At 36.6% G+C, this 13,369-nt stretch overlaps 1 protein-coding gene across 2 annotated transcripts in view; it reads left to right on the top strand.

Moving 5' to 3' along the window:
• COG5 (component of oligomeric golgi complex 5) overlaps positions 1-13,369 on the top strand; it is a 186,000-nt gene that overhangs the window by 136,872 nt on the left and 35,759 nt on the right. For both annotated transcript variants that reach the window (XM_066989725.1, XM_066989728.1), the window contains 3 exons: positions 769-973; positions 2,023-2,184; positions 4,046-4,145. In XM_066989725.1, coding sequence (XP_066845826.1) covers positions 769-973; positions 2,023-2,184; positions 4,046-4,145 — 467 coding nt within the window. The remainder of the gene's footprint in view (positions 1-768; positions 974-2,022; positions 2,185-4,045; positions 4,146-13,369) is intronic.

Below are 13,369 nucleotides of genomic sequence, written 5' to 3'. Positions count from 1 at the left end.
GTGAAATGGGGCAGAGGTCCAGAACCTGGAAAACTTATGAATGAATGGAACAGTGTTAATCTCCTAATGTAATGGGGAAATCCATAAAGTATGAGTGATGTTAGATCAAGATTACCATCAGTCTCGAAAACAGTTGAATGTTTGTTTCATTTCCTGTTACTTTCAGCAAGCCTTTCAAGGCTGAAGATAACATTGATTTTTCTGCTGACTTTGTCATGTCTTTATTTGACAAGCTTAGGAATTACATTTTAGGTACCTTATTTTAAGAGGTGTGTGTAAAAGCATGTGCTTCCGTCATCAGATTTTGTAGAGCTGGGCTCATAGGCATTGTCTTTGTCTCTTCGGAGTATCTTGAAAGTTGCACGGCAGCGTATTTCTTCTGCTGCCAAGCTATTGTTAGAAAAGCTTTGTTTAGTGAGTTCTAATCACACTTAAATGAATAACAATACTAATAATTAAGTTTGTTACCAACCATTTCATGACCATAATTAGTATATTTAATACACAAAATAAGTTTTCCGTGTCCAGTCTTTGAACTACGGAGTTTTGTTACTGGAGATTTAGACACATATTGTTGTCAACTGCATTTAACGTGATAGCTCATACCACTCTGAAATTAATTATAAATATTACATTAGTAGTATTAGAGAGAATGACATTACATATCATTCGTTGACTTAAATGCAGGGATACAGGTTATTCATATAAATCAAATAAATTAGTTTGAACTTGGTAATGTGTATTACTAATTACTGCTTTATTTTGCAGCCTCTATGTTTTTGAAACAAGCTTTTGAAGGAGAATACCCTAAATTACTGAGGCTTTATAATGACTTGTGGAAGCGACTGCAACAATACAGTCAGAATATCCAGAGGAATTTTAACACAAGCGGAAGTACTGATCTCTTTGCTGAACTGCAACAAATGGAAGAAGATACACAGGACATATTCATGCAAAAAAAACAAGATTATGAGTATGTATTATGAACTCTAATGCAGTACAATGTAAAGCTTGGCATCTTGCAAGAAAACAGTATTTTTAAAAGCTTGGTGTTAATCAACTTGTCATAGCAGGAACATTTTAAAGGCTTTTTTTGGCCTCTTGTGTTTATTGTTTTGATACTATTTTAGAGCTGTGGGTTTTTCATTAGATTACATAATTAACAGTGTTGGATTGTCTTGTATTTCACAAAGTGCTTAGTAATATTACTTTGAAACCAGTTTTTTTTTTTGTTTCTTTAGCAAAAGAAAAATTGGGATTATCAAAATTCAGTTTATATATATATTGCTATAAGCTACTAATAGTAGCTTTATTTTAATGATACCACAATCATTGGAGTGTGACATATGTTCTGTTTGTTATGACTCACTATCTATATGTTTATATATCATTAGGAAAACATGATGTGAGTGGTAGAGACCAGAAAGATCAAACTGAAACAGGCTTATCAAGTCTATTAGGATTTCTAGACAAAGGAAAAAGTTCATCAAACTTTTCTGACAATGAGAGAAAATATTTGAGAAAACTACTACTTAATCACTTTCACCAATATAAATACTAAGGACTGGAACTTGGTAATTTTAAGATGGGTCTTTCTATCTGAAGCTTTTTATAAACATGCATATACCAGGAGAGATTTGTTGTATTTTTTTTTAAGTATACCATTGATCACAAATATCTTCTAATGAAACACTGGAATCCAAAAATGTCTTTGATTGCAATAGTTATTCTGTTGATGTTTTTACAACTGTTTGTCTTGAGAACATCTTGAATTAGGGATTCCACATGGGTCTTACTGAAAGGGCTAGGAACTCTACTGAACTACACAGAATAGCTGCCTGACCAGTTACATGATTCATGTGAAAAGCAAGCTATTCAGTATTCAAATCTTTTCAAGTATATGTATTTAGAGAGTAGAAAAAAGAAACATGTTGGATACTGCAAAGTTTATATGGTCTGGAAAGATTTGATGCTACTGTGTATTTGAATTTAGAATGTCATAATTTTGTCTTATAACCACAGCCCAGAAAAGGCCTTGAAAGATTCACTGCAACAATATGAAGCTGCTTATTTGTCAAAATCCTTATCTCGACTCTTTGATCCCATCAATCTTGTCTTCCCTCCTGGAGGTCGGAATCCTCCTTCTTCCGATGAGCTTGACAGCATCATTAAAACTATAGCCAGGTATGCACATATAATACATTGCAAAATGTAATCTTCAACGTGTTTTTTCTTGTATATCACGATTTCAGAAATAAGATTTTGTTAGCAGTAAAAGGTTGGTTACTCTTTAATTTTAAAACTTAATAGTGTAAAAATTAAGTCAGTGTTTATCTTCTGTATTTTGTTGTTCTGGAACAACTGTAATATTCACTCAAGTTTTACTGTTCAAGATTACAAAATACGAGGAAGAGAAATTTTAAACCTATTGTCAATGTCTGGTATCTTAATTATTCTGACTGTGTCAACAGTAAAATGATACTTGCTTGGCTGCAAATGATAATCCCTGAGGTAAATAATCTCTTAGAATGAAACAGCAAGATACTAGCTGAACACAATTATGCCATGTGGAATTTATAAAATGAGATGCTTGAATTACCGATGTATATTTGCATTCATAAAGTTTTGGTAAGGACTAGTCTGTTTAGTACAGCCTGAAAATGATGGGCAGTATTCATACTGTGAATGTGGGTGAGTATATTTGGGTAATATTAAATGCTGACACTGTACTTGTGGCTGGGAGTCACAAATGCCCAGAAGATGCCTATCTGTCGGGCTACTGATGTTGTTTTCCTTCTTGCAGAGGAGAAGGGAAAACAACATTCAGCTCTGGAACACACAGCATAAGAAAGATGTAGGCCTGTTAGAGCGAGTCCAGAGGACATCACCTCTCCTATGAAGAAGGGCTGAGGAAGTTTGGGCTATTTAGTCTAGAGAAGAGAAGGCTCTGGGGAGACCTTATTGTGGCCTTCCAATACTTAAAAGGGGCCTACAGAAAGATGGGAAGGGACTCTAACAGGACAAATGACAGGACAAAGGGTAATGGTTTTAAACTAAAAAAGGGTAGGTTTAGATTAGGTATAAGGAAGGAATTCTTCACTCAGAGGGTGGTGAGGCCCTGGCACAGGCTGCCCAGAGAAGCTGTGGCTGCCCCATCCCTGGAGGTGCTCAAGGCCAGGCTGGATGGGGCTTTGGGCAGCCTGGTCTGGTGGGAGGTGTCCCTGCCTGTGGCAGGGGGTTGGAACTGAGTGGTCTTTAAGATCTCTTCCAACCCAGATCATTCTATGAGTCTATGACATGAAAATTAGTAAGCTTCAGCTGAGTTTTACGAAGTGACCTCTAGCTAATGATGTTTGGGGCCCTGCAGAACTCTCAAAGAAGGATATCCCTCATTTCTCTCCAGTTCTTGGGAGAGACTAATCTCATCACTAGCAGCACTGTGATCCCTTGGGATGGTCCTTGTGCTTGTCTGTATTCTCAGTAGAGCATTCATGAATGCAGCCCCAGCTGAAGGAGATCCGTGGAGTTCCATGTATGAGCAATACTGCAAGTGATTTAGAAGTATTTTCCTTCTTCCGTTTGTTCCCTGTCATTCCTTTGGGGCCTTTGTTACTGCATAGTATTGCCTAAAACACAGCTTATTAGTTGTGTCAAGCTCAGGCATCCCCTGGGTATTTCTCCACAGCTCGTGTAATTCCAGAGTTGAATGACTATGTATTCACCTGTAATGTTTGAAGGCTGCTGCCAAAGCTTGAATGTAGTTAATTGCAGTCAATATTTTTGAATGGCTTACTAATAGCGATTTCATACTGAAGTGTCATTCCTAAACTTTGCTCATTTTTACCAGAATAGGAACACTCTGAACATAAAATTCCCAAATGACTTGTTAAATTGTAAACTGAATTACAGTGCTTAGAAAGACTTGGTTATATGTTACTCTCTCTAAATTGACATGCCACATAACTAAGTATTAATAGTTAATTTCTTATCAATCAAATGCAGCGCTGCTAAGTTGTTAATTAAAATTTGTAATCTTTGCTTCCAGTGAGCTAAATGTGGCTGCTGTTGATCCAGACCTCAGTTTAGCTGTTTCAAAAAACGTGGCAAAGACCATTCAGCTCTATGGTGTAAAATCTGAACAGCTTGTAAGTAATTTTAAATTTCTAAAAAATTCTGCCTTTCTATGTAAAATGTTCACTTTTTTTGTAGATTTACAACAGAACAGTAATGCAACCTAGAGAGACAAAACCTTTGAATTAGCTTTCCACTTGGAAATCTTTTCAGTTAAATTCTGCCTTCACATAAACACAGTCTATTGATAGCAATACAATTTGTGTGTATAACTCGAAATTGCCATATTAATTAAAAAAAAAAAAAAAGTCTAGTTGTCTTTAAGTAAAATCAAGACAGTTCAATCCAGTTTAATATTTACTACCATTGGATAGTCCATTGGTTACATGATATATTGTCTTTATGGTATTAGAATCTGGACTATTGAAATATATTTTTTGCACTACTTACAACAGAATTTAGGCATTTTTTCTGTATATTTATCATTTGCCATATATTTACCTGACCTTTGATTTGTTTGCACTTCTCAAATGCTTCCAGTCATTCACCATGCACTGTTATTTAATGTTAAATTGAACAGAGGAAGGGGGAGGGATTCCCAAGACGCCAATGGGTAGTACAATGAATGTCATCATATGAAAAAATATTTTTTAATATCAACAATTTTCTAGTGAAGTCTGTTGCTAAAATATTAATACTTTTATTATGAAAAGATGAAAGTTGCTTTCGTGCAATATGGAGACCCTCAAGAAATTACTAATGACTTGTATTTGTGAACAATATTTTCTCTTAAACAATGTTAATTCTGAGAACAAACTCAGACTCCGGTTACATTCCTTTACTATATGGCTCATTTAAAGACAGAGGTACTCACTAACAATTTTTTTTTCAACAGTTGGCTACAAAACATTGCAGTAGTTAAGTTAGTATGGATTCTGTTTAACTTTTAGACACCTGCTGTCACTGAATAGCTTTAAAATGTGAAACTCAATAGCAAATTCTTTGTTTAGCATGTCTGTTGGATGAATTGTGTTGGAAGATATCAAACCATGGTGTCATAATTTTGGAGTGAAGTTTGCTCAGGTTGGCAGGAGTCATCATGAGAGAGGAAAAAAAAAAAAGAAAAAGAATCTTGCATCTGTATTTATCTTGAAATGTAGAGTCAAATAGTGACATATGTATCAGCTGTAACTGTGAAAGTACCAGGGTCTATTGTGCTCAGCACCCCGTTAGAGTTTGAATCTGGCCAATGGCTTGTTCAAGAGCATATATAATTTTGTGATCAGCCAGCTGGCAAGTTCTTAAGAAGCCCTGAGAAAAACGATATGTAGAAATAATCTGATGAATATATAATTTGTGGCCTTGTGTTAGTTGACGAACTAAAATAACGTAAAACTAAAAGAATGTAAGAGTTAAGAGGGAATCTAAACCCTTGAACTTCTATTCAAGCTAGTGAAAATGAAACTTTGAAAAATTAAGAGACAGGATTGGTCAAACTGGCAGAGTGAACATCAGTGTACTTCAAGAATATACCTGCAAATTGTAAAACAATACAAATTGTTTATTGTACAGCAATTTTAAAATTTATTTTAATTTTATTTTTTACATTGTTTTATTTCCTTACTGATACACATGTTAAAAAAATAAATCTGGAAGGGCTCAACACAATTGTCAAGGCATGGGTATATAGTGTCATCTTTGAAGTGTTAAAATGCCTTGCCTAGCCTCCAGCAGCCTCTCTAGAAGAGCATGGCTATCTCACATGTCTTGTGTCATGCTTGCCAGCCCTGTGCATGTGGTTTAAGATATCCTAATGTTTTTTTTGGCTGATGTTGGGTTTTTATTTTTTCAATTCCTTCTAGATGAAATGACGATTTCACAAAAAAAAAAAAAGGAATTACATTTTACTAAGATTTTCTCACTGCTTCTCTAGTTAGCTTTAGATAGGAAAAATAACAAGAAAAATGTTTTCCAAGATTCAAGATGTTAACTTTGAGAAAAAAACAGCATATAGCAGTCTGTACATATAGAATTAAAGCAAAAACAAGTAAGAAAAAATGGCCTTTTCCAATGAATCCCAAATGTTTGTTCCTATTACTCGTGACTTTGTACACTGCTGGCTTTCGGTTTTCCTATATACCTATGCCAGTAACTAGCAGTTGCTGTGCCTCAAACCTATTCTTGTATTAACCAGTTCAAATGATTTCAAAGAAGGTATAAATAACCACTTGTGAGCAGTAGGTAGGTTTATTCTTCTGCTGGGTGAATCTTTAGTTTAGCTAATCCCTTGTTGATGCTTGATGTGGTTGGTATATGCCACGAGGTGTTCAGAATTATTGTCCTAGTTTCACTCAGTGTAATTGCAGATGTTCTTACTATGCAGAGTTTGAAGGAATAATTATACATTGCATTAATTAAAAATATATTTCTGTTAAATTAAGACTACTACCTTTTTACCTCACCACCTATCCTGTTTTTTATTAGGTGATGCTGAGGAAGAGTACTTGGTATTACTACTTTGTCTCTTCTTATTCACATTTTCCTAAATCACACAGCCCAGGCATCCTTACAATGATTACAGACACCATGAGATTTCCATTTAGTCACCAATTCTATGTCCTTGTCATTCCAGATCAGAAAAGAGATTAAAAAATCTGATCTGTTATTTTGGATAAGAGTAATTTTTTTTCCTGCATTTGCGCATTGTAATACACTCCTTACTTTTTAATGTAACTACTGCTTACTGAGCTAGATTTTGTTCATTGGCCGCTTTTTATAAAAAGTGAGGGGTCACAAATTAAAACAACAACAAACCCACTAATTTTTCTCTATATTTAAGAGTTTCCAAAGGGGTTCATCAGTTCTCATTTACAAGTACCTTAAGTTACCCATCTACCCATCTTGATTGACATATGTAACACATGGTCATATTTAACTGGCCACATAAGGGAAATTAGCTGTTTCATCAAGTGCTGACAATAAGTACAAGGGAGGGGACAGATTCATGAGAAACTTATAATTGCTTTTCCTGAAAACAAAGAAAAAGTTGATTTTTTTTTTTGAGAATCCATGCTACTTAACAAAAGACGAGATCTTACAAATCTGCCTCTTAGATTTTGACCAATTTATATAATTGATAGTTGAGAAGAGACAGAAAAGAGAGCTTCTATCTCACCAACATCTTCATTAGATGCCTTTGACATGGCAGCAGTAATTGCATGGCAGGATCTTCAAGGGCAGTGGTCTCCAAGTTTTTGGTCAGGCCAGTAAAAATTCCATGCACTTTTATTATATGTATATTTATATATTTATAAGTTATATACAATGTACTATTGAAATTCTTATATTTTGTTCCTACACTCCAGTGACTCATTTGCATAACACTTGTGGTGCATGCACCCCACTTGAAGACCACTTACTCTAGGGTGATACTCTGCAGAAATGTTCTGTAATCAAGAAGTGAACAGATTTTGGCTGTCTGTTTTTGGAAAATATACCTGATTGATTTCAGAAATCTTTAATATATATATATATTTTTTTTTTAATGAAAACAATAGTCAGCTGTTGGTTGGAAGTGAGACATCTCCCCAATTCATTACCTGTAATTTTGTCATTTACTGAGCTGAATTTTGAATGTATTTAAAGTGTTGTAGTTCTGCTCATAATTAGAAACCTCTTTGTTGCAATTTTACAGTCACTGTGTTGTGGTTTGACTGTTGGTAGGGTATTTCTCTGATACTTAGGACTTGATGTTTTGCAGAGAGAAGTCATGAAACATTGAGAGCTAAAAGCTCTGAAAGTTTACAAAATTGGTGCTTTTGCCAACAAGCAGAAAAATAAATTGTAAGACCCGTTGTCCTTACAGAGATGGAAGAGCCCTCTTTGGTCATCTAGTCTGTTCCCTTCCCAGCTCAGGACTAGTCCAAACAATATTTATTGTTGCCTTTTTTTTTGTTGCATTCTTTCTGCCTTTTGAGCGATGATTTCAATTATCTCATATATTGGGAGTGGAAATGTAAGTACTGTATGTTCTTTTGTGCTATTTCTGTTCAGCTTTGCATGTGGGTGGACTGAAATACACTAATACACCCACCAAGTGCACATAGATGAAACGTGTTGTGCTGTGAACATGACAATGCAGTTGTTTAGAGGAGATGCGATTCTCCTCCTTTTTGAACCTGCAGACCTCTTGCTAGTTTCTTTCCTAGAGTTGCAGTCGTCCTGTCAGACTGTCTTTATTAATCATAACCCACAGCGCTCCCTCCGGTCATGCTGTCCGTGTTGTGGAGGTTGTCATGTTGCCTCCCACCATAAGGCCTGACCATCGGAGACTAATGGCCTGGTATCTTTTGACCAATAAGCAAGCAAAGAGTAATTGGCAGAGATAGGATTGTAAAAGTCAGGTTGCCCACTTGCTTTTCGGAGCAGGTGGGGGTGGTTATGCTAGCAACTTATGGAGGATCAAACTGTCTTAAAAATCACTTTTACATTTGGATATGTAACGGTGTTGCTTCATGTCTGCTAACAGTACAGGCAAAGCAAGAACCTACACGATCATATTACGCCAGGCAGATTTATCCTAGGGTTAGGATAGATAAGGCTAAAATCAGTGGGAGCTGTGATTTCCTGTAATTGGAGAAGGTTCCTAAATACGGAATATTTGTATTTTATGGAGTAATACATTTCAGTAAAGTTTGTCTAAAAAAAGGGATCTTTCCAAGAGACGAGAGGCTGCAGGCAGATGACATAATGGAGATCTTTCCCACTGTCAGACTTGTAAGCAATCATAAAGAGGAAGCACGCAAAAGATGGAGAAAGAGAGTGGGTGTAATGAGGGAGGAAGGAAATAGAGAATTTGAATCATTTTTTTATTCTCTTAACTAAATGTGGTTGGACTTGTGTCGTATATCTTACAAAAGTTGATGAATGAGTCTGTGGGCAGTGCTCTGGGAGAGCTACTAATCTATCCTTTGCCCACAGCTATTGGTAGAGGCTTGGCTTCTCATCAGGATTTTACCCTGGGCAATGGGTGTGGGATTTTCTGATTATCAGATTTGTCTGGTGCAAATAAGCTACCTGAATACTTTTCAGCTGTATAGGAGAGAGAGCACAGTCCTTCCTGGCATTTTGAGGAATTCTTCCCCTGGCCTTCTTAAGAAAATACAAGATGACACTTGGTGCATTTTATGTATTTAAGGATAAAATGCTAGAGACCCAGGAATAGAAGTTAATCTTGGGATTAAAGATTAAGGGGAAGACATGAGTGCCTCAGAAAGTAGAGTCCCCACACCAAAGTTCAAAAAACATTGTCCCGTATTTCCAAAGGTTGATTCATGTATTAGGGACCTCTGGTGCTGAACATGCCAAAAGGAAAATGAGAGAGAACTTGACATTCTGATCCCAAAAGCAATGGACTACCGCACACTTGGAACACAAAGAAAACTGTAGGGATTTTTCTTTGGAGAACTAGATATCTAAATTCTGGCTTGTTTTGAGGGAAAAGTCATCATCAGCTGATATATGTGATAGAGTGGAGAGTGGGCAGGGTGTTTCTCACTATCTGGGATCTCGGTAGTATATGGAGATTCATTTACATTTACATAAGTAAATATCTGAGTTATGTAATGTTATATATGGTTTTAGAATGGGCACCAATGGCGGAGTACTGGAGCAATAATACAAGTAGTAATACGGTAGTCATTAGCCATGTACAAAAAGGTGCTTGGGAAGTAACAGGGAAACCTTGAATTAGATGTATATAATTTTCCAGTGCAATGGTGAAACTAGATTTCAGGTGTTGTAAAACAGCTCTGAATATTTACTTGGACTAATATTTAAATGTAAAGTAACTCTGACATAAAAATTATATGAGTAAAACTAACACACGTTATTTCTAAACTTTGTTCTGAGGGTTTACATTGCAATTAATTGCTACTAAATAGTGTAACTCGAACTGTGTTAGTATAAAGTATATTATCCATGATAATATACAGTGATAATACAATGATAATACAATGACAATATATCCATGATAATATACTATGATGAGTTAACGTGTTTTTGATCACAGGTGTTTTTAGTGCCTTATTGTTTAAGGAAGTAAATACCAAAAAAAGCATGAAAAACAGAAAAATGTAACAATTTGTTGTCGTTTCAACCCCTCCTTCAGAGTCAAGTGCTGCTATATCCCAGTCACTCCCTGCTTGTCTCCAAGGCATCTGAATTTGCTTTTGAAATGTATTTGAGTATGGATGTGTAAAGAAACACACATAACTGTCCTCAGAACAGTAAATGTGAGTAACTAAATGAGCTTGGTCTCATCTGTTTGAAGGCAAATTTGTATCATTGAGGCTTGTTCTGATTAGTGTTGGCCTCACTTCAAGGATCAGCAAAACATGTCTGTTTTTGCTGCAGAAAGGCTGTGTATTAAATCGCTCCACGCTGCCACTCTGATGTTTATGTTAAAATCTGCCTCTGTCACTTGAGAATCCAAGGTCAGCAAAGGCTTCTGACCGACACTCCGAACTTAATTTGCTCTCCTAGCTGTGAACTTTCTAAGTCCATGACATGGGACGGAACGGTGACATCTATACTGGTGGGGGAAATGTGCCCGGGAACATTCCTGGGCACTGAGGCCAGCTGGCCTGGAGCAGCCTGCCGCGGTGCTGGTGAGGGTTCTGCTTTTCCACAACACGGTGGCTGCCTGCCAGGGCCCTTCTGGGGATAATTTCTGCAGTGTTGCCTCTCTGCAGCCGTGGCTGGAGATCGTTTGGGAGAGCAGTCGTTTGCCCAGGCCAAAATCTTGCTAAGGAGTGTCCCAGCGGCTTAGCAGTGGGGATGATCATGTGCCAGAGTCCGGGAGCCTTTCCTGGTACTGTTTAATTTATTGCTGTGGATGTAGCCAAGATGTGAATGAGACCGAAAGAGAGCGACATGCAAAATCTGTTCAAGAGGAAGCTTGAAATGCTGACAGATTGAAGTAATTTTTCCTTGCATCTGGAATTCATGCTTTCTTACTTCTGATGTAAATAAACCTCTGAGGCAAAAGTTGGGAGATGCTGATTTATTCTATAGTAACATTTCTGGTCTTAAGATTTTCTTAGAGTGCCAGAACTTCAAAAGATATTCTTTCCTAAACATGTTTTTCTGCCTGTAATGCTTGTCAGCCGTCCTTGACTGATTTCAAATAGCGTTTGCTTTCTCCACTAGATTTCGAGCCCTTGAAAAGAGCACAGTTGTCTGTGGTGGTGTGGCTAGATGGCAACTCCACATATTGTTGCCTGGGTGCTAGAAAACTCTTGGATGTTAGGACTTTCCGGTGTTCAGGGGTTCAACACTTTCTTCTGGCAGCCGAATCTTTCTTTGAGCCAGCTCAGATGATGCCTTTTTGTATGGCAGTGCAACCAACCCCTTCTGTAATTTAATATTCTATTTTTAGTGAATGCAATGGATGGATATATAGGCTGAGGAGCATCTATCTGTCTGTCATGTTCAGATATTTTTAGAGCACTGATCTTTGTAATGCTGATCAGAACCAAATGCATTACATAAGATCAGCATCAATATATATATAATGGAAAGTCAGCTCTGCTGCAGTTGTTCTTATTTTTAGTATTACCCACAAAACTTGTGTGGCTCAGTGCATTATCCCATCATTGTGTTCTATCTCTACTCTGTAGGGATCATTTTAAAGATGAATTTCTCTTATCACAGGTCTCCTTCCTGAGGCTTCAGATAAGATTGACAGCCAGTGATACTCTTTACGAAGATTTTAATAAATGCCCACTTTCCTTTAAGACTGAAACTGAGCCAAACAATTTATCCCTCATCATCCTTCAGTCTAGTTTATGTTTGAACTTGTAATTTGCAGGTGCAAGATTCCAAATTCTTCTTTACTAGTATCTTCAGCTACTATGGTGTTCTTTAATACTGCTTCAGCAGCTTAATCTTTTACTGTTACCTGTAATGATCTTTTCAATTTTCCACTTTTAGTGGATATTCAGCCCTAGTATCTCTGGTCCACTAGCTAGCCATTTAGAGTGGGTTGGAATAGATTATTTTGGAGTTTTTTACAGAGGCAGATTGTGAGAAAACAGACTGTATTCTTCTTACGCCGCTCTAGAAAATTTATTTTTGTCTGTCAGATTTACTGCAAAAAAAGCTGATCCTTTCTTTGGAGTGTATTTAAAAACTGGTTTGTAATTACTGAGGTTTAAAATAGATGACAACTTTCTGCACATCACTCCCATCATCATAATTATTTGTGATTTTGTGGCATATTAATCTTGATTTTTTTCGTGATTTCTTTCTTTATGGGTTTATGGTGCATCTGATATATGATAGTCAATAGAAAATAGGCTGCAGTTTGTCTTTGTTGATGTAGTTTTGAGACTTAATTCTGTCATGCTACAGCTTCACAGATCTTCTAGAATCTCTTCCTGAGATTGCAATGAAGTGTGCTTTGCTCTTTGTTTAATTTTTTTACTGTTTAAAAACAATCTCTAATTAATTAATGCTTCTCCTTGGTTTGTAAACCTTGTTTCAAAAAAGAGAATGAAAAAAGAAAATGCTAGAAGGCCAGGTGGAGTGGAGAAACAGCAATTAATTCAGCTTTAACGTTGAGCTGAGAAAGAGACAGCGTCTTTACAAGGAATTTTCATAATGTCATTTGTCGAAGAAAAAGTGTCTGTCATGTTTGATCAGGGGAATGAAGATTTAAATAAGCTGTTTTCAGCGGGTTATTTAGATTGTAAGCAATATGAATGGCTTATTTTGTCCAGAATCTAAAAGGCTAAGTGTGTTATAAGGATCCAGAGACTATATTGGAACATCTTGGCGCAATCATTGAAATTGTTGAGAAATGTAGAAATGCAAGAAGATGTGATTTAGAAGTTAAAATACTGCAAAGATAAACTAGCTGGATAAGAAGGATTGGTTCTTAGTCCTCTCTCAGTATTCATGATGATAGGATTTTTTTCTGAACCTTTCTATCTATACTCAGTGTTTGACTAGGAAAAGGAAGAAAGGGGCTAGACTAAAAAAAATCTCCATTGTCTGCCTGGTAGAAAGTAAAAATATCTGTAACACGTCGCAAGAAAGAAAGATGTTGATGTAGGAGGGCTATAATTCTGGTTCCTTCTTGGGGAAATGGAAAAAAAATAAGGCCTCATTTATGGAGGAATGTGTTTGTTGGGCTGGCTTTACTGACACACATTCCTGAGGGAAAATGTACTGCACACTAACCCTCCCCCCCCCCCCCCCCCCCAAAAAAAAAAGATTGTTTTGCTCATTTAATTTA

This window comes from Anser cygnoides, chromosome 1 (assembly GCF_040182565.1).
Source record: "Anser cygnoides isolate HZ-2024a breed goose chromosome 1, Taihu_goose_T2T_genome, whole genome shotgun sequence".
NCBI lineage: Eukaryota > Metazoa > Chordata > Aves > Anseriformes > Anatidae > Anser > Anser cygnoides.
This window is presented reverse-complemented; position numbering and strand designations above follow the sequence as displayed.